The 19,602-nt window shown below is 39.1% G+C and overlaps 2 protein-coding genes across 9 annotated transcripts in view; one reads left to right on the top strand and one right to left on the bottom strand.

Moving 5' to 3' along the window:
• The window catches only part of LOC128688956 (receptor-type guanylate cyclase Gyc76C), a 619,662-nt gene that overhangs the window by 124,841 nt on the left and 475,219 nt on the right, over window positions 1-19,602 (bottom strand). For all 6 annotated transcript variants that reach the window (XR_011391737.1, XM_070083032.1, XM_070083048.1 and 3 more), the window contains one exon: window positions 7,720-7,918. Coding sequence is in view for 5 of the 6 variants with exons in the window: in XM_070083032.1 (XP_069939133.1) it covers window positions 7,720-7,918 (199 nt within the window). In the remaining variant the exon portion in view is untranslated. The remainder of the gene's footprint in view (window positions 1-7,719; window positions 7,919-19,602) is intronic.
• The window catches only part of LOC138852424 (forkhead box protein P2-like), a 113,721-nt gene that overhangs the window by 27,773 nt on the left and 66,346 nt on the right, over window positions 1-19,602 (top strand). For 2 of the 3 annotated variants that reach the window (XM_070083083.1, XM_070083071.1), the window contains exon 2: window positions 2,969-3,103. The exons of the other annotated variant lie outside the window; for it this stretch is intronic. The gene's annotated coding sequence lies outside the window, so the exon portion shown is untranslated. The remainder of the gene's footprint in view (window positions 1-2,968; window positions 3,104-19,602) is intronic. 3 annotated transcript variants of the gene reach the window in all.

Genomic DNA, 19,602 nt, shown 5'->3' with positions numbered 1-19,602 from the left:
AGAATGATAACAAATTCCCACTACAGGCAGCACACTCCACCAATATTCAAAACACTAAACCTACTCACTATACAAAACATCCATACTTATTACTGCACCTATTACATACATAGAACACTTAACTCGGATATTAACCCTCCCCTCAAACATCTCCTTGCCAACCTCAACAGAACACATGACCATAACACAAGGCACAGATCACTCTTTGAGGTTCCTCGTGTCCATCTCAAGCTATGCAAAAACTCAATGCACATAAAAGGCCCTAAAATCTGGAATTCATTACCTGTGAATATAAAAGAAACACTACCTGTTTATAAATTCAAGTCTCTTCTCAAAGATCACTTACTCACCCAAAACCAAATAAATACTGAATAACTGAACCTTATAAATTGTATATCTTAAATGTTTCTCAAAATTATATCACATAAATGTTAAACCTAAGACCCAATCTAACTTTGTTTTTTTTAAATACGCTACCTAACAGAATGCTCCATTCTACTGAATGTACAGCAATGCATGCAACCATATGACCTGTCTTTGTAATACTCATTTGTGCTTTATTGTTATCTGTTTACAATAATGTTTTATCACTGATTACATCACTGCTTAGTTAATCTTAAGTTAATTTTAAGCCTGCCCATAATGCTATGCATACAAGTGGCTTTGGCATGCTGCTCTTACCTGTATTTTTTTGTACCTCTGTATGTATGTTCAAATTATTAACCCCTTGACTGTCGCAACCCCCAATACTGAGGTGTCTCCTGGTGTCGCATAATTAAAAAAAAAAAAAATTATTTTTTCTTATGAAATTATAGAGAATCTTTTCCCGATTGTAATGACACCAAAAAAACGAAATTTGATGGAAAACTGATGGAATTACCCTCTCGCGAAGTTAGCGACCTCGGCGATATTTACAAATAGGCGATTTCGCCCACTTTGAGCCATATTTTCGGCTAATTCCATTGTTCCAGTCAACAACACTCATAGCTATTTCTTTAGAACTCCGTTTTTTCTATCGATTGAGTACAAGAAACTGCCCATTTACTAATTTCAACTACCCAATAACGTGGTCAGAAATTTGCAATTTGGCCAATTTCACGAAAATTAAAAAATATGACAATTTCAAAATAAGGTCTAGAATGAACAATGCAGACATTCCTGGCTCTAAAATAACATTTTCTTTGTTCATCAGTCATGTCTCCAGGCCTCTCTGATATTACTCTTGCTTTCTATTTGAATTTTTATTCAAACAAAAAATAGAAGATTTACTATTATGCAGACTACTGCAGTACTGTAATAATTGCATAAATAACATCAACCCATTCGTGACTGCATATCAGATTGGCTAGTTGGACATTTATTGGACAATGACATCATTTGTTTACTTTTGAACATCGGCAAAAATCAAACATTTCGCCTACTTTGAACTCCATTTCCAGGTTTTTTTTATAGTAAAATTAATCAAAATCACCTCAATTTCTATAATATGTTTTCCATTCTATCAAATGAGACCAAGAAAACGAGAATACAGCCATAAATACTATACGAAAATAGATCACAAAGTCGGCATTTTAATTAAAAAAAACGGTCCGAGTTTTTTTTTTCTCATTATGCACTGCGTGCTGCAGGATTTTTTTTATATGGTGCACACTGACCACACAGACCCATTCTCTCACATGTGGGCCTACCAGCTTTCTCCTTCTTGATTTGAAGCTGCTAGAATTTATGAGTATATGTACGTCAAACACGGTACCTCGTAAGACGTATATATACGGCCGCGACAGTCAAAGGGTTAAATAAATAAATAAATAAATAAATAAATAAATAAATAAACAATGTCACACTAGCTCAGCTGAGGCACTCAGGCCAGATGGACCAGACGGCCTCATTTGGGACGAATGATGTAAGTAAAGTTTTTCAACGTAGGTAGGGGTCAATTGTTTACACTGACAAGCATCGTAAGTCGGTTTTATCATAGGGTGAGGCCATCGTGAGTCAGGGGTCCACTGTATTGTTATATACTCCCACATGTCCGAAACGTTGCTGGGGCCTATAAATACTATGTAAATATTTCTAGACAATAGTACATATGTGACTAAGGTAGGTGAAAATGTTCACCTGTCACTGTGTCTGTGACTATTTGAGTACTATTTCAGTACCTAATATGTATTAGTGTCAGAAAAAGGTTGGCTATGAATTCACAAGAACTACTATAAAGTGTAACTATCAGAACATAAAAATTATTATGTTTATTTTTATTAGCATATCGACTGATTCCCACCAAGGCAGGGTGGCCTGGAAAAAAAAACTTTCATCATCATTCACTCCATCACTATCTTGCCAGAGGCATGCTTACACTACAGTCATAAAACTGCAACATTAACATCCCTCCTTCAGACTGCAGACACTATACTTCCCATCTCCAGGACTCAAGCCTGGCCTGCCGGTTTCCCTGAATCCCTTCATAAATGTTACTTTGCTCACACTCCAACAGCATACCAAGTATTAAAAGCCATTTGTCTCCATTCACTCCTATCAAACACACTCACGCATGCTTGCTGGAAGTCCAAGCCCCCACACACAAAACCTCCTTTACCCCTTCCCTCCATCCTTTCCTAGGCCGACCCCTACCCCGCCTTCCCTCCACTACAGATTTATACACTCTCAAAGTCATTCAATTTTGTTCTAACCTCTCTACATGTCTGAATCACCTCAACAACCCCTCCTCAGCCCTCTGGATAATAGTTTTGGTAATCCCGCACCTCCTCCTAATTTCCAAACTATGAATTCTCAGCATTATGTTCACCCCATACATTGCCCTCAGATGTGACATCTCCACTGCCTCCAGCCTTCTCCTTGTTGCAATATTCACCACCCATGCTTCACACCCATATAAGAGTGTTGGTATAACTACACTCTCATACATTCCCCTCTTTGCTTCCACTGACAAAGTTCTTTATCTCCACAGACTCTTAAGTGCACCATTCACCCAATTTCCCTCATCAAGTCTATGATTCACCTCATCCTTCATAGACCCATCTGCTGACATGACAGGGATATCAGCAACACTTCTGCAAATGGCAGCACTTCATGTTGCCGTCAGGTGAGCGACAAGCGCTGACTTTTTTTTTTTTGCGGCCTTATATCTCTGTAAGTACTGACTCTAAATATTTTTTTTTTTAGATTATTACATGTAAAAAAAATGTCCTCTTTATTAAAAAAAAAAAAAAAAAAATTATGTTTTTTTAAAAATATTCAGAGTGCTGGGCGAGAGAATGCAGATTTACATTTGGATAGTTAAGGGGTTAAAGGTTTAAGGTGACTGGCAGTGGTAGATCCCCAAGCACAAATACCAGAGGTGAGGTAAGGGTATATTAGAGAGTGATATAAAGTAAGGAGTGCCATTTGGGGTACATAGTATCATATACTAGAAAGGATGCCTACTGTTTTGGAAACTTTCTTAGTTGTATCCTGGATGTGGGTCTGAAATTTAAGATTACAGTCAAGGTGGAGACCTAGAAATTTGCCCTCAATGTGTCTTGTAATGGGGGAACCATTTATCGATATGTTTAGCTGAATATTTAATGCTCTGTTTCCACAAAGCATGAAGTAGGTTTTGTCTATATTGAGAGTGAGTTTGTTGGTCGTTATCCAGTTTGATAGTTTTAGAAGCTCGCTGTTTGCAGTGTTACTAAAGTCATCTAATGACCTTATGTACAAAATTACAGCACTGTTATTGACTTACTAATCCTAAGCTAGTCTTAAGTTTGCCCGAAATGCTCTGCATATAAAGGGGTTTTTGGCATGTACACCCAATTGTTATACTCCTTTGTACAAACATGTATCATGCTGAAATAAAATTGTTATTATTATTATAATTATTATTATTCTCTATATTTGACTGAAGAAGCCTACCATGTAGGCAAAACATTCCAATAATAAAGATACCCAACCGCTGCACATATCTTACTCATCTACCTGTACCTAGTGTTGAGTTAATAGGCACTGTTACATCAAAACTGGTCCAGTCTGGCCACAACAACTCTCTTCACACACTTCCACATCAACAAGCAACAATGTCTAGAGTGTAAGTTAAGATAACCTATATAATTTTTTATGTAAAATAATTTTTACTTAAATAATTAAAAAAATTATTTGACAAATTTTGATGTTTCTGGAATGTAACATTATTTTCCCATATGTTCTTCATTTTATTTAACACTATTTTTCATAGGGTGCCAATGTTCAGAAATGTATTCCCCCATGTTATGAGACAGTTACTGACTCTAGTTGAAGTTGGTATGATATGATTACTCTGTAAAAAAAAAAAGCTTTTCTTTCTCACTTCTATCCTCATTTAGTCTTAGAAGTGCTTATAAATTCCTTTATTTTTACCCTGTCCTCTTTTGAGAGGTTTCGTCTAATTGATATGTCCTTACAGCCTTTCATATTCTTTACAGCTTTAACCTTCTTTAGCAATTCTTCCCTTTGCTTAACCTGTGTGACTATAATTTTCAGTACCCTGTTTTTATCTTACTCCTATGTTCCAATCCTCATATATCCCACTATGTAATCTTGCATACTGAAATTCTCAAAGAACTTTGTCAACTCACTAATGTGATTTCTGTGGACTGCTTGCAGAGGCAAAGGCAATGTTCGCGGCTTTCACTGAGACCCACATAAAGGATCATTTGGACAACGAAATATGGATCCCAGGTTACAACCTATACAGATGTGACAGAGTGAACAGGCAAAAGGGGGGGGTTGGCCTGTACATTGCAGAGTCACTTGTTTGCACAGAACTGCTAAATGCCTCAAATGATGTAGTGGAAGTTTTAGCAGTAAAGGTCGAGAACCAAAACCTAGTCATTGTGATAGTCTACAAGCCTCCGGATGCAACATCCCAGCAATTCCAGGAACAGCTGTTAAAAATTGACCACTGTCTGGAAAACCTTCCAGCTCCTGCACCCAACATCTTGCTCCTGGGGGATTTCAACTTAAGGCACCTAAAATGGAGGAATATAGCAAATAATATTGTTGCAGTAATAACACCAGGAGGCAGCTCTGATGAAAACTCACACTCATGCGAGCTTTTAAATCTCTGCACAAAATTCAATTTAAACCAGCAAATAATAGAGCCTACTAGACTGGAGAATACACTAGACCTCATCTTCACTAACAATGATGATCTGATAAGAAATATCACCATATCAAAAACAATATACTCAGATCACAACATAATTGAGGTTCAGTCATGTATGCGCGGAGCCCCAGACCGACATAATGAGATTAGTCACGAGGGAGCATTCACCAAATTCAACTTCAATAACAAAAACATAAAGTGGGACCAAGTAAACCAAGTCCTAACCGATATAAGCTGGGAAGATATACTAAGCAACACAGACCCCAACTTATGCCTAGAACAGATTAACTCGGTGGCACTCGATGTATGCACAAGGCTATTTCCTCTAAGAAAAAGGAGGAGTAGATGTAAAACAGAAAGAGACAGGCGCTCCCTTTACAGGCGACGGAAAAGAATAACAGAGCGGCTAAAAGAGGTCAATATATCTGAAATGCGTAGGGAGACACTGGTCAGAGAAATAGCAAGCATCGAACTTAAGCTAAAAGAATCCTTTAGGAGTCAGGAATCGCGGGAAGAACTAAAAGCCATAAATGAAATCGAAAGAAACCCAAAGTATTTCTTCTCCTATGCCAAATCAAAATCGAGAACAACGTCCAGTATTGGGCCCCTACTTAAACAAGATGGGTCCTACACAGATGACAGCAAGGAAATGAGTGAGCTACTCAAGTCCCAATATGACTCAGTTTTTAGCAAGCCGCTAACCAGACTGAGAGTCGAAGATCAAAATGAATTTTTTATGAGAGAGCCACAAAATTTGATTAACACAAGCCTATCCGATGTTATCCTGACGCCAAATGACTTCGAACAGGCGATAAATGACATGCCCATGCACTCTGCCCCAGGGCCAGACTCATGGAACTCTGTGTTCATCAAGAACTGCAAGAAGCCCCTATCACGAGCCTTTTCCATCCTATGGAGAGGGAGCATGGACACGGGGGTCGTCCCACAGTTACTAAAAACAACAGACATAGCCCCACTCCACAAAGGGGGCAGTAAAGCAACAGCAAAGAACTACAGACCAATAGCACTAACATCCCATATCATAAAAATCTTTGAAAGGGTCCTAAGAAGCAAGATCACCACGCATCTAGAAACCCATCAGTTACACAACCCAGGGCAACATGGGTTTAGAACAGGTCGCTCCTGTCTGTCTCAACTATTGGACCACTACGACAAGGTCCTAAATGCACTAGAAGACAAAAAGAATGCAGATGTAATATATACAGACTTTGCAAAAGCCTTCGACAAGTGTGACCATGGCGTAATAGCGCACAAAATGCGTGCTAAAGGAATAACAGGAAAAGTCGGTCGATGGATCTATAATTTCCTCACTAACAGAACACAGAGAGTAGTCGTCAACAGAGTAAAGTCCGAGGCAGCTACGGTGAAAAGCTCTGTTCCACAAGGTACAGTACTCGCTCCCATCTTGTTCCTCATCCTTATATCCGACATAGACAAGGATGTCAGCCACAGCACCGTGTCTTCCTTTGCAGATGACACCCGAATCTGCATGACAGTGTCTTCCATTGCAGACACTGCAAAGCTCCAGGCAGACATCAACCAAATCTTTCAGTGGGCTGCAGAAAACAATATGAAGTTCAACGATGAGAAATTTCAATTACTCAGATATGGTAAACATGAGGAAATTAAATCTTCATCAGAGTACAAAACAAATTCTGGCCACAAAATAGAGCGAAACACCAACGTCAAAGACCTGGGAGTGATCATGTCGGAGGATCTCACCTTCAAGGACCATAACATTGTATCAATCGCATCTGCTAGAAAAATGACAGGATGGATAATGAGAACCTTCAAAACTAGGGAGGCCAAGCCCATGATGACACTCTTCAGGTCACTTGTTCTATCTAGGCTGGAATATTGCTGCACACTAACAGCACCTTTCAAGGCAGGTGAAATTGCCGACCTAGAAAATGTACAGAGAACTTTCACGGCGCGCATAACGGAGATAAAACACCTCAATTATTGGGAGCATTTGAGGTTCCTAAACCTGTATTCCCTGGAACGCAGGAGGGAGAGATACATGATTATATACACCTGGAAAATCCTAGAGGGACTAGTACCGAACTTGCACACGAAAATCACTCATTACGAAAGCAAAAGACTTGGCAGACGATGCACCATCCCCCCAATGAAAAGCAGGGGTGTCACTAGCACGTTAAGAGACCATACAATAAGTGTCAGGGGCCCGAGACTGTTCAACTGCCTCCCAGCACACATAAGGGGGATTACCAACAGACCCCTGGCAGTCTTCAAGCTGGCACTGGACAAGCACCTAAAGTCAGTTCCGGATCAGCCGGGCTGTGGCTCGTATGTTGGTTTGCGTGCAGCCAGCAGCAACAGCCTGGTTGATCAGGCTCTGATCCACCAGGAGGCCTGGTCTCAGACCGGGCCGCGGGGGCGTTGACCCCCGGAACTCTCTCCAGGTAATGTCTCCTAATCTTGATTTAATTGCTGTTTTTGTCAGCAAAGCCACAAATAATAGCAGTTTTCTCTATCTACAGTGATGTATGTAAAATCCTAGGAGCTCTAACTCATCAGAGTAAGACTTTACTTACCTTATATCTTTCATATTCTTGAGACTCATTCTGAGAGCACGAAAATTTGGTCTGTCTGCAGGATTTTCTTCCCACGCTGACTGCATGGCTTTGCGTACTAATTCATCAGAACCAAATGGCATGTCCACTATCTTGTTAAGGTCAGGCCGATATGGAGGTCCAGTTACTGTTGACCCAGCCATCAGTTTTTTAATGATAACTGAAAAAGAATCACAATCATAATAATTTGTAATACAATATTATACATATATTTTTTTGTTAACACATCAGCCGTTTCACACCAAGGTAGGCTGGCCCAAAGAAAAAACTTTCATCATTCACTCCATCACTGTCTAGCCAATGGCATACTTACACTACAGTTATAAAACAGCAATATTAACACCCTTCCTTCAGAGTGCAGGCACTGTAATTCCCACCACCAGGACTTAAATCTGGCCTGCCGGTTTCCCTGAATCCCTTCATAAATGTTACCTTGCTCACTCTCCAACAGCACATCAAGTCCTAAAAACTATTTGTCTCTACTCCTATCTAACATGCTCATGCATGCTTGCTTGAAGTTCAAGACTCTTGCACACAAAACCTCCTTTACCCCCTCCCTCCAACCCTTCCTAGGCTGACCCCTACCCCTAGAATATGAGCTTAATATTCTATATGTGCTTACAGTTCTATACAGACAATTACTTTAGTGATTCTATAAAATTAAATAAATTTATAATAATTCATATCACAGTTTTAACTCATTAACTGTTTCCTACCTTGGCTAGGTTACTTAAAAGAAATTCTTCACCATCAGTAATTCTAAATGACTTTCCATGGAGAAGTGGAACAGAATTCTTCCTCTGTAAGCTATGCGTGTCATAGGAGGCGACTAAAATGCCAGGAGCAATGGGCTAGTAACCCCTTTTCCTGTATAAACTACTAAAAACAAGGAAAAGAAAAACTTTATAAAATTGGGATGACTGAATGTGCACAGATGTAGTGCAGATGATAAGAAAGAAAGAAATGATTGCTAATATTATGAATGAAAAGAAGTTGGATGTCCTAGCCCTAAGCAAAACAAAGCTGAAGGGGGTAGGGGAGTTTCAGTGGGGAAAAATAAGTGGGATTAAGTCAGGAGTATCTGAGAAAGTTAGAGTTAAGGAAGGGGTAGCAATGATGTTGAAGGATCAGTTAAGGAGAGAGAGAAGAGGGAATATAAATGTATAAATTCAAGGTTATGTGGATTAAAATAAGGATCAGATGTGAAAAGTGGATCATAATAAGTGTGTATGCACCTGGAGAAGAGAGGAGTGTAGAGGAGAGAGAGAGATTTTGGGAGGTGTTAAGCGAGTGTGTAGGAACTTTTGAGCCAAGTGAAAGAGTAACTGTGATAGGGGACCTAACTGCTAAAGCAGGAGAAGTCTTTAGAGAGGGTGTGGTAGATAAGTTTGGAGTCCCAGGTGTACGTACATGATAATGGGGGGCACTTGATTGAACTTTGTACAGAAAGAGGTTCGGTTATAGGTAACACATATTTTAAGAAAAAGAGGATAAGTATACAAGATATGATATATAGAGCATAATGATAGTAGTTTGTTGGACTAGGTATTAGTATTCAAATTCAAATTCAAAGTTTATTCTCTATAAAGATTACAATGTTGAATTTACAGAATTTGGTTGTTGTGTGGTTTACATGTAGTTAAATAATGATTACAGAGTGTACCATTAGAACGCCTAGCATGGCTAGGCATTTCGGGCAGACTTAGTTTAATTTTTTATTTTAAAATATTACAAATTATGAGGTAAGCTGGTATTATGGCTAAGTGACTAAATACTAGTTTGTGAGTTTAGCAATGTGAATGCTTTTGTTTTGGCACAGTACATAGTTTCAGTATTGGAGTATCATAGGATTCATTATTTTAAGATTGAGATTAATATTTCTGTTTATGGTCAAATGGGTGAGTGAGTGTAAGTGTGAACCACCAGGTGGTTGGTATTCGTGTAGTTAGTTGATGGGGTGTATCAGGGAGATAAGATGTTTTCTAATGGTAGTTTTGAAGGTGATGAATGTGTCTGCAGTTCTAGAGTTCTCAGGTAGGGTGTTCCAGATTTTAGGGCCTTTGACATACATTGAATTTTTGTAAAGGTTTAGTCGGACACGGGGAATGTCGTAGAGATGTTTGTGTCTGGTGTTATGCCTGTGGGTTCTGTCACAACTATCAAGAAAGCGTTTTAGGTCAAGGTTGATATTAGAGTTTAAGGTCCTGTAGATGTAGATTGCACAGTAGTAAGTGTGGATGTACTGAACAGGGAGTAAGTTTAGATCTATGAAGAGTGGGGGGGGGGGGTGTTGCCAGGGATGGGATTTAGTGATTATTCTTACTGCAGCTTTTTGTTGGATTATTATTGGCTTTAGGTGTGTTGCTGCAGTTGATCCCCAAGCACAAATAGCATAGGTGAGGTATGGATATATAAGTGAATGGTATAGTGTGATAAGGGCAGTTTGCGGCACGTAGTATCGTATCTTGGAGAGGATCCCAACCGTTTGGATACTTTTTTGGTTATGTGTTGGATATGGGTGCTGAAATTCAAGTTGTTGTCAAGGTATAGGCCTAGGAACTTACCCTCATTATGTCTGGTAATTAGAGTGTTGTCGATCTTAACGTTAATTTGTGCATCTTCTGCTCTGCTACCAAACATAATATAGTAGGTTTTGTCAGTGTTAAGCGTAAGTTTATTGGCTGTCATCCAAGTCGATATTTTGATCAGCTCCTCGTTAACAATGGTGTTGAGGGTGGCAAGATTAGGGTGAGAGATGACATAAGTCGTGTCGTCAGCAAAGAGAATGGGTTTCAGGTGTTGGGATACGTTTGGAAGATCATTGATGTATATGAGGAAGAGCAGGGGACCAAGGACACTTCCCTGCGGAACTCCAGTATCAAGTGGCCGTGTTGTTGATGCTGTGTCTTTAATGGTGACATACTGATACCTATTAGTAAGGTAAGATTTAAAATAAGCAAGTGCATGGCCTCTTATACCGTAATGGTCAAGTTTGTGGAGTAGGATGTCGTGGTCTGCTGTGTCAAAAGTTTTTCTTAGGTCAATAAAAATTCCTAGTGGATATTCCTTATTTTCCAATGCTGTGTAAAGCAGATCTAGCATTTTTATGATTGCATCATTAGTGCTTTTATTTTTCCTGAATCCAAATTGGCAGGGGTTGAGTATGTTTTGTGTTGTTATAAATGAATACAGTCTCCTGTGCACGAGTTTCTCAAAGATTTTGGATAGCAATGGTAAGTTTGATATTGGCCTATAGTTGTTTAAGTCTGTAGGGTCACCACCTTTATGTATTGGTGTAACCCTTGCCATCTTGAGTAGTTTTGGGAAGGTGCTAGTTTCTAGTGACTTGTTAAAAAGTAGTGAAATAGCATGCGAAAGGATATGGGCCGCTCGCTTGTACAGTAATGGTGGGACATTAGACAGATTCCCTGAGTTGTTTTTAAGTGACTTTATAATCTCGGTGACTTCCGAGGGCTCAGTTGGTGCAAGATAGAAGGAATTTGGGAAATTCCCATCTAGGTAGTCCCCGGCATGGGCATTGGTATGTGGGATTTTATTGGCGAAATTAGATCCTATGGTTGAGAAGAAGTCGTTTATCTTGTTAGCTGTGTCAGTGGAATGTAGTGATGTTTCATTAGGTTTAGTTAGGACAATATTCTTGTTTTTTTTCAGTTTGTGGGTCCCTAGAATCTGAGAGAGTGTTTTCCAGGTCTTTTTTATATCTCCTCTAGTGTCTGTGAATCTACTGGAGTAGTATAGTTGTTTGGCTTTCTTTATTACTTTGGTGAGAACTGATGAATAGTGTTTAAGAATATCTTTGTGTATTAAGCCCTGTCTATATTGCTTTTCACATTGGTGTTTCTTGTCAATGGATTTCAGAATGGTACTGGTTAGCCATGGGCAACCAAGCCGTTTGTTTGTGATCTGTTTCTAAAATAAATAACAAAAAGGCACAATACCGTGACTGGAACGATACTCAAATAACCCGCACATAAAAGACAGAAGCTTACGACGACGTTTCGGTCCGACTTGGACCAGTGACAAAGTCACACTAACAGAGAAGGAGCAGGACGGCTATATATAGGCAGGAAGAGGTGGAGGTAGTAGTAGTGGTAGTAGTAGTAGTAGTAGTAGTACAAGAATTGTATATAATACCGACAGGATGAAATGACACACGCACAACACCCGGGCATCCCCACCGTAGACGTTTCGCCATCCAGCCAGCCACTGGATGGCGAAACGTCCACAACAAAGACAACCGGACGCCGCACATGTGTCTAATTTCATCAGTAGATGTAGTAGAAGAAGAAGAGGTAGTAGTAGTGGTACCACTACCACTACTACTACCTCTTCTTCTTCTACTACATCTACTGATGAAATTAGACACATGTGCGGCGTCTGGTTGTCTTTGTTGTGGACGTTTCGCCATCCAGTGGCTGGCTGGATGGCGAAACGTCTACGGTGGGGATGCCCGGGTGTTGTGCGTGTGTCATTTCATCCTGTCGGTATTATATACAATTCTTGTACTACTACTACTACTACTACTACCACTACTACTACCTCCACCTCTTCCTGCCTATATATAGCCGTCCTGCTCCTTCTCTGTTAGTGTGACTTTGTCAATGGTCCAAGTCGGACCGAAACGTCGTCGTAAGCTTCTGTCTTTTATGTGCGGGTTATTTGAGTGATCTGTTTCGTTTTTTAGGACAATGTTTGTTGTATAGTCTAAGTAATTTGTTAAGAAAAATGTCTGTCCAGTCATCAATACCATTGGCCTTGGAGAATTCTGTAGGCCAGTCAACAATCTCTAGGTCAGCTGTGAACTTCCTTATTGAGGCCTCGTCATGGAGTCTAAATGAGACTTTGTTGAATTCAAGTGGTGGTTTACTAATGTTTGTCAGGAGGAAGGTAGGGTAGTGGTCTGTAGTGCTATCTGTGATTATCCCTGATTTAAGGGGGGCTAGTATATTGGTCCATATGTGGTCTATTATGGTTGCACTTGTCTCAGTGAGCCTGGTTGGTTTAGTTATTGTTGGTATGAGAAGTGTGTTGTTCATATTGTTGATGAAATCAGTTACAGGCTGATCATCTAGTAAGCCAAGGTTGATGTTGAAGTCTCCAGCTAAGAGAAGGTGGTGCTTATTCATTTGTCTGTTTGTTATTAGTGACTTTAATTTCTCACTGAAATTTGGGATGTTTGTGTGAGGTATCCGGTAAATGGCACCGATTGTTATAGGTGTCTTAAGGTTTTTTACAGTAAAATTAGCAAAAATGTATTCGCCATATTCATCACTAAAGCAAGTGGTGCTAATACAAGATAATTGGTTAGAGTAATAGATTGCAATACCACCCCCAACTTGGTTTGGTCTGCAGTTGTGAATTGCTGTGTATCCTGGTAGAGGGTAGATATCTACTGTGTCCTGCTTAAGCCAGGTCTCAGTAAGAATAATGCAGGAGAAGGGTGTCTTTAGTGATTCAAGGAGTGCCAGGAGGTCATCATAGTGTTTGCTTAAGGACCTGATGTTATAGTTAAGTACTGATAGACGTTTAGCATTGTTTAGGATAGTGCTGGCTTGTGATGCTGTGTAATAAAGGCAGTTACTTTCCAATAGGTTTTGATTGGGTGTCAGATTATGGAGGTTTAGATCAGGGTCAACGTAATCAATCATCTTCTAGGTTTAAATTATGGTTATTTATATCCTGAGTTGTGTGTTGAGTTCTAGTACTGATATCTGTAGTGGTGGGAAGTTTGGATAAGTATATAGCTAGAGTATTTTGGTCATATAGAGTATAGTCACTACTACACATAATGAAGTTGATGTTGTCTATGTGTTGTCCTGGAATGAACTAAAGTACAACTAGGTATAAACTAGTAATATAAAAATACAAATTTAAAATAGAACAAGACTCTCACTTGTAATTGAACTAAGGTCTAATATAATGACTTTTGTGGAGTCTATGTTTTGAGCTAGAATGAGCTATAGTACAACTAGATTTAAAGACTGTTGGATACACCTCAGGATGTACATGTTTATAGAGGGGCTACATATATATCAGATCACTTTTTAGTTGTAGTTACAATGAGAGTAGAAGGTAGATGGGATACAAGGAAAATGGAAGCAAAGCAGTAAGAGAGAAAAAGTTAGTATATGAGAGGTTTTTACAAAGTAGAAGTGATGCAAAGAGGGAGGAGTATATGGAGAGAAAAAGAGAGGTTAAGAGAGTGGTGACATTTCGCAGGCATGTCCCAACTTTTCGAATTAAACCACATCTCAGTGATGGCAAATGACATCTTATTCTCAACAAATTTTGTTGAGAATAAGAAAAAGTTTTCAAGTGAGATTAATAAATTGAGAAAGCCTAGGGAACAAATGGATTTGATCGTTAAAAATAGGAGAGAAGAGTTATTAAATGGAGAGTTAGAGGTATCAGGAAGATGGAGGGAATATTTTGAGGAATTGTCAAATGTTGATGAAGATAGGGAAGCTGTGATTTCATGGCAAGGAGGAATAACATCTTATAGGAGTGAGGAAGAACCAGTTGTGAGTGTGGGGTAAGTGAATGGGGCAGTGGGTAGACTGAAAGGGGGTAAAGCAGCTGGGATTGATGGGATTAAGACAGAAATGTTAAAAGCAGGTGGGGATATAATTTTGGAGTGGTTAGTGTTTTTCTTTAACCCTTTCAGGGTCCATCCCATAGATCTACACCTTTACATTCAGGGTCCATCCCGTAGATCTACGCCATGAGCTCAGCTCACTCTGATAAGCTGTGAGTGGTAAATTTGGGCCTAGATATGAGAGAATACATATATGTGGTATGTGTGCACCACATAAAACAAATCCTGCAGCACACAGTGAATAATGAGAGAAAAAAAAAAACGAGACTGTGAATAAAAAATCAAAATGCAATTCATTTGCAAAGCCTGAAAACATAACTAATGAGCAGAGGAAATGTTAGTTTAGTGCCAGGAATGCCTGCATTGTTTATTCTGAACCCTATTTTGAAATTGGAATATTTTGAACTTTGTCTTAAATTGGCCAAATTACCAATTTCCGATCACTTTATTTTGTAGTTGAAACAGTTGACTGGGCGATTTCTTGTGCTCAATCGATAGAAGTAATACTAGTGAAATAGCTAAGAATTTAGTCAACTGGAGTAATGCAATTGGCCTAAAATGGGAGTCAAAGTCTGCAAAATCGCCGATTCGTAAATATCGCTGACACATCAAAATTCAACAGAGTATAATTTCGTCAATTTTCCATCAAATTTCGTACTTTTTGTTTTATTACCTTCAGAAAAAGATTCTCTACCATTTCATAAGAATAACAAATTTTTTTTTTTGAAAATTCTTGGACACTGGTGCACCCTTTGAAATTTGGCCTCTGGACCTTGAAAGGGTTAATAAATGTACTCACCTAATTGTGGTTGCAGGGGTCGAGACTCAGCTCCTGGCCCTGGAAGAATGTACGGTACCTAGGGATTGGCAGAGAGCATGCATAGTTCCTTTGTATAAAGGCAAAGGGGACAAAAGAGAGTGTAAAAATTATAGGGGAATAAGTCTGTTGAGTATACCTGGTAAAGTGTATGGTAGAGCTAATACTGAAAGAATTAAGAGTAAGGAGGAAAGCAAGATGGCAGATGAACAAAGAGGCTTTAGGAAGGATGGGGGGGGGGGTGTAGACCAAGTGTTTGCAGTGAAACATATAGGCGAACAATATTTAGATAAGGGTAAAGAGGTTTTTGTGGCATTTATGGATTTGGAAAAGGCATATGATAGGGTGGATAGAGGGGCAGTGTGGCAGATGTTGCAAATGTATGGAAAAGGAGGTAGGTTATTGAAAGCATTGAAGAGACTTTATGAGGATAGTGAGGCTCAGGTTAGAGTATGTAGGAGAGAGGGAGATTATTTCCCAGTAAAAGTAGGCCTTAGACAGGGATGTGTGATGTCACCATGGTTGTTCAATTTATTTATAGATGGAGTTGTAAGAGAAGTAAATGCTCGGGTGTTGGCAAGATGTGTGGGGTTAAAAGATAAAGAATCTAACACAAAGTGGGAGCTGTCACAATTGCTCTTTGCTGATCACACTGTGCTTTTGGGAGATTCTGAAGAGAAGTTGCAGAGGTTAGTTGATGAGTTTGGTAGGGTATGTAAAAGAAGGAAATTAAAAGTGAATATAGGAAATGAGGATAACAAAAAAAATGAAGATGAGGATAACAAAAAAATTAGGTAATGGAAGATTGGACATCAGACTGAAGGGAGAGAGTATGGAGGAGGTGAATGTGTTCAGATATTTGGGAGTGGACATGTTAGCAGATGGGTCTATGAAAGATGAGGTGAATCACAGAACTGATGAGGAGAAAAAGGTGCATGGTGCACTAAGGAATCTGTGGAGACAAAGAACTTTATCCATGAAAGCAAAGAGAGAAATGTATGAGAGTATAGTTATACCAACGCTCTTGTGTGAGGCATGGGCGGTGAAAGTTACAATGAGGAGAAGGCTGGAGGCAGTGGAGATGTCATGTCTGAGGGCAATGTGTGGTGTGAATATAATGCAGAGAATCTGTAGTTTGAAGATTAGGAGGAGGTGCGGGATTACCAAAACTATTATCCAGAGGGCTGAGGAGGGGTTATTGAGATGGTTTGGATGTGTAGAGAGGATGGAACAAAATAGAATGACTTCAAGAGTGTATCAATTTGTAGTGGAGGGAAGGCAGGGTAGGGGTCGGCCTAGGAAAGGTTGGAGGGAAGGGATAAAGGAGGTTTTGTGTGCCAGGGGCTTGGACTTCCAGCAAGCATGCGTGAGCATGTTAGATAGGAACAAATGGAGACAAATGGTTTTTAAAACTTGATGTGCTGTTGGAGTGTAAGCAAGGTAACATTTAGCAAGGTAACATTTATGAAGGGATTCAGGGAAGCCAGCAGGCTGGGCTTGACTCCTGGAGATGGGAAATACAGTGCCGGCACTCTGAAGGAGGGGTGTTAATGTTGCAGTTTTATAACTGTAGTGTAAGCATGCCTCTGGCAAGACAGTGATGGAGTAAATGATGATGGAAATTTTTCTTTTTCAGGCTACCCTACCTTGGTGGGAAACTCCCAATATGTTAATATAAGATAAGATAAGATAAAGTTTGGGCTTGACAGTGCCGGCACTCTGAAGGAGGGGTGTTAATGTTGCAGTTTTATAACTGTAGTGTAAGCATGCCTCTGGCAAGACAGTGATGGAGTAAATGATGATGGAAATTTTTCTTTTTCAGGCTACCCTACCTTGGTGGGAAACTCCCAATATGTTAATATAAGATAAGATAAGATAAAGTTTATTTCTTTGTAAAGGTTACAATGTGTAATTACAATTTTGATTTGCTAAGTACAAACATAGCCATTATCATGCCAGGGCATTTTGGGTAGACTAATCCTAATACATAGCAACTAATTAAAACTAAACAAGATAATATGAACATAGTAACTATACTTAAAACTAGACAAGAAGTAGTGGCTAACTGTTTTATAAACTTATTTAAACTTAATACAAATGTGAGGTACTAAAATAGAGTAAGGTTCCATAAAATAATCTTGAAATTGCACACAAAATCTATATAACAAGTAATGGTTCAGGTGGTAATATTTTATGAATTGGCAGAATTAAAAGTCTAGAGGTCACATAAAATAATCATTAGCAGATGATTTGGTTGATTTGGTTAAGATTGAGAGATAAGATGATTTTTTTCGCAAAGTCCTAAATTAAAAGTTGTCAGGGGATCCTTGACTTGTTCCAGTAGCGAGTTCCAGCTCTTCGGGCCTTTTATGTGCATAGCATTCTTGCATATCATAATTTCAACAATTCCTTTTGAACCTTTTATCCATTGTCGACAGGAATATAATTGAATCATTGTATCACAAAAAGCATTTTTGAATATATGAATATATCTTTTGTCTTATATAAATTGGATTCAATTATAATTAATAATCTACTGTACAACTATGATATAATTCTTAGTGTTAACTAGTCAGTAAGCCAATAATGTTAAGTCGGCCCATAATGCCTAGGCATAATAGAGGCTCTCTTTGCATTGCAACCCATTATTTTAAATACATAATCTCAATGTACTATTCGCAAAGACATAAATAAATAAATAAATAAATAAATAAATAGTGAGAGACTGACTCAAGGGATGTTGAAAAGTGCCTTATGCCTTGTATTGTGACTGTGCATTCTATTGTAACTGTCAAGGAGTAGCATTAATGGAGGGCTTACAGTGGAATTTAATGTTCTGTATATGTAGTAGGCACAATAATATGAGTGTATGTCTTGTATATTTAGCAAGTTCAATCTTTTGAAGAGTGGTAGAGTGTGCTGTCTAGCACAGGAGCTGGTTATCACCTGCACAGCAGCTTTTTGTTGGGTCATTAAGGGTCTAAGGTGGTTGGCTGTGGTTGAGCCCTAGGCACAAATACCATAGATGAGGTAAGGATATATTAGAGAGTGGTATAGGGTAAGGAGTGTCGTTTGTGGTACATAGTACATGTATCTTATCTTGAAAAGGATTCCTACTGATTTGGAAATTTTCTTGGCTATGTGATGGGTGTGGGACTGAAATTTAAGATTACAGTCAAGGAGAAGACCTAGAAATTTGCCTTCCATGTGTCTTGACATAGGGGAACCATTTATCAATATATTAAGTTGGATATTTAAGGCTCTGTTGTCAAACAGCATGAAGTATGTTTTGTCTATGTTGAAAGGGAGTTTGTTGGTCATCATCCAAGTACAGTGGACCCCTGCTTAACGATCACCTCCCAGTGCGACCAATTATGTAAGTGTATTTATGTAAGTGCGTTTGTACGTGTATGTTTGGGGGTCTGAAATGGACTAATCTACTTCACAATATTCCTTATGGGAACAAATTCGGTCAGTACTAGCACCTGAACATACTTCTGGAATGAAAAAATATCGTTAACTGGGGGTCCACTGTATATATCTTTAGCAGCTCATTGTTTACAGTGTTTCTAAGTATAGCTGGGTCTGAATGGGAGTAGACATAAGTAGTGTCATGTGCAAATAAAACTGGTTTAAGGAGTTGATATGCATTGGGGAGATCATTGATGTAGATGAGAAAGAGGAGTGGGCCTAGGACACTACCCTGGGGTACTCCTACAGCTACAGGTTGGATAGCAGAGTTGACTCCATACTGGTGCCTGCTGTTAAGATAGGATTTTAGATAGTTAAGAGGATGTCCTCTGATGCTGTAATGATTCAGTTTTAGGTGCAAGAGATTGTGGTTGACTGTTTCAAACGCTTTTTGTAGGCCAATAAAGAGCCCCAGAGGATATTCATTTTTATCAAGAGTTGTGTATATTAGTTCAAGCATTTGTATAATAGCACCATTCCTACTTTTTTTGGTCTAAAACCAAACTGGCAGGGGTGAAGTATGTTGTTGGATGTAATGTAGGAGTAAAGTCGCTTACGTATTATTATTTCGAATATCTTGGATACTAAGGGCAAGTTTGAAATGGGTCTATAGTTGTTCAAGTCAGTTGGATCACCTCCTTTGTGGATTGGGGTAACCCTTGCTGTCTTGAGTATAGATGGGAAGGTTGAGGATGCTACAGATTTGTTAAACATTGTTGCAATAATGGGTGACAGCTCATGTGCAGTTTTTAAATATAAATGGTGGCAAGTTTTCTAGATCACCTGCTTTGTTTTTTAATGATTTAATGACAAGTGAGACTTCAGTGGAATTAGTTGGAGCTAGAAATAGAGTACAGTGGACCCCCGACATTCGATGGCATCGACATTCGATAAATCTGACATTCGATGCATTTTAACGCAAAAATTTTGCCTCGACATT

This window comes from Cherax quadricarinatus, chromosome 1, assembly GCF_038502225.1.
Source record: "Cherax quadricarinatus isolate ZL_2023a chromosome 1, ASM3850222v1, whole genome shotgun sequence".
NCBI classification, from domain to species: Eukaryota; Metazoa; Arthropoda; class Malacostraca; order Decapoda; family Parastacidae; genus Cherax; species Cherax quadricarinatus.
The sequence above is the reverse complement of the archived record's forward strand: the minus strand, read 5'-3'. Positions and strand labels throughout refer to the sequence as shown.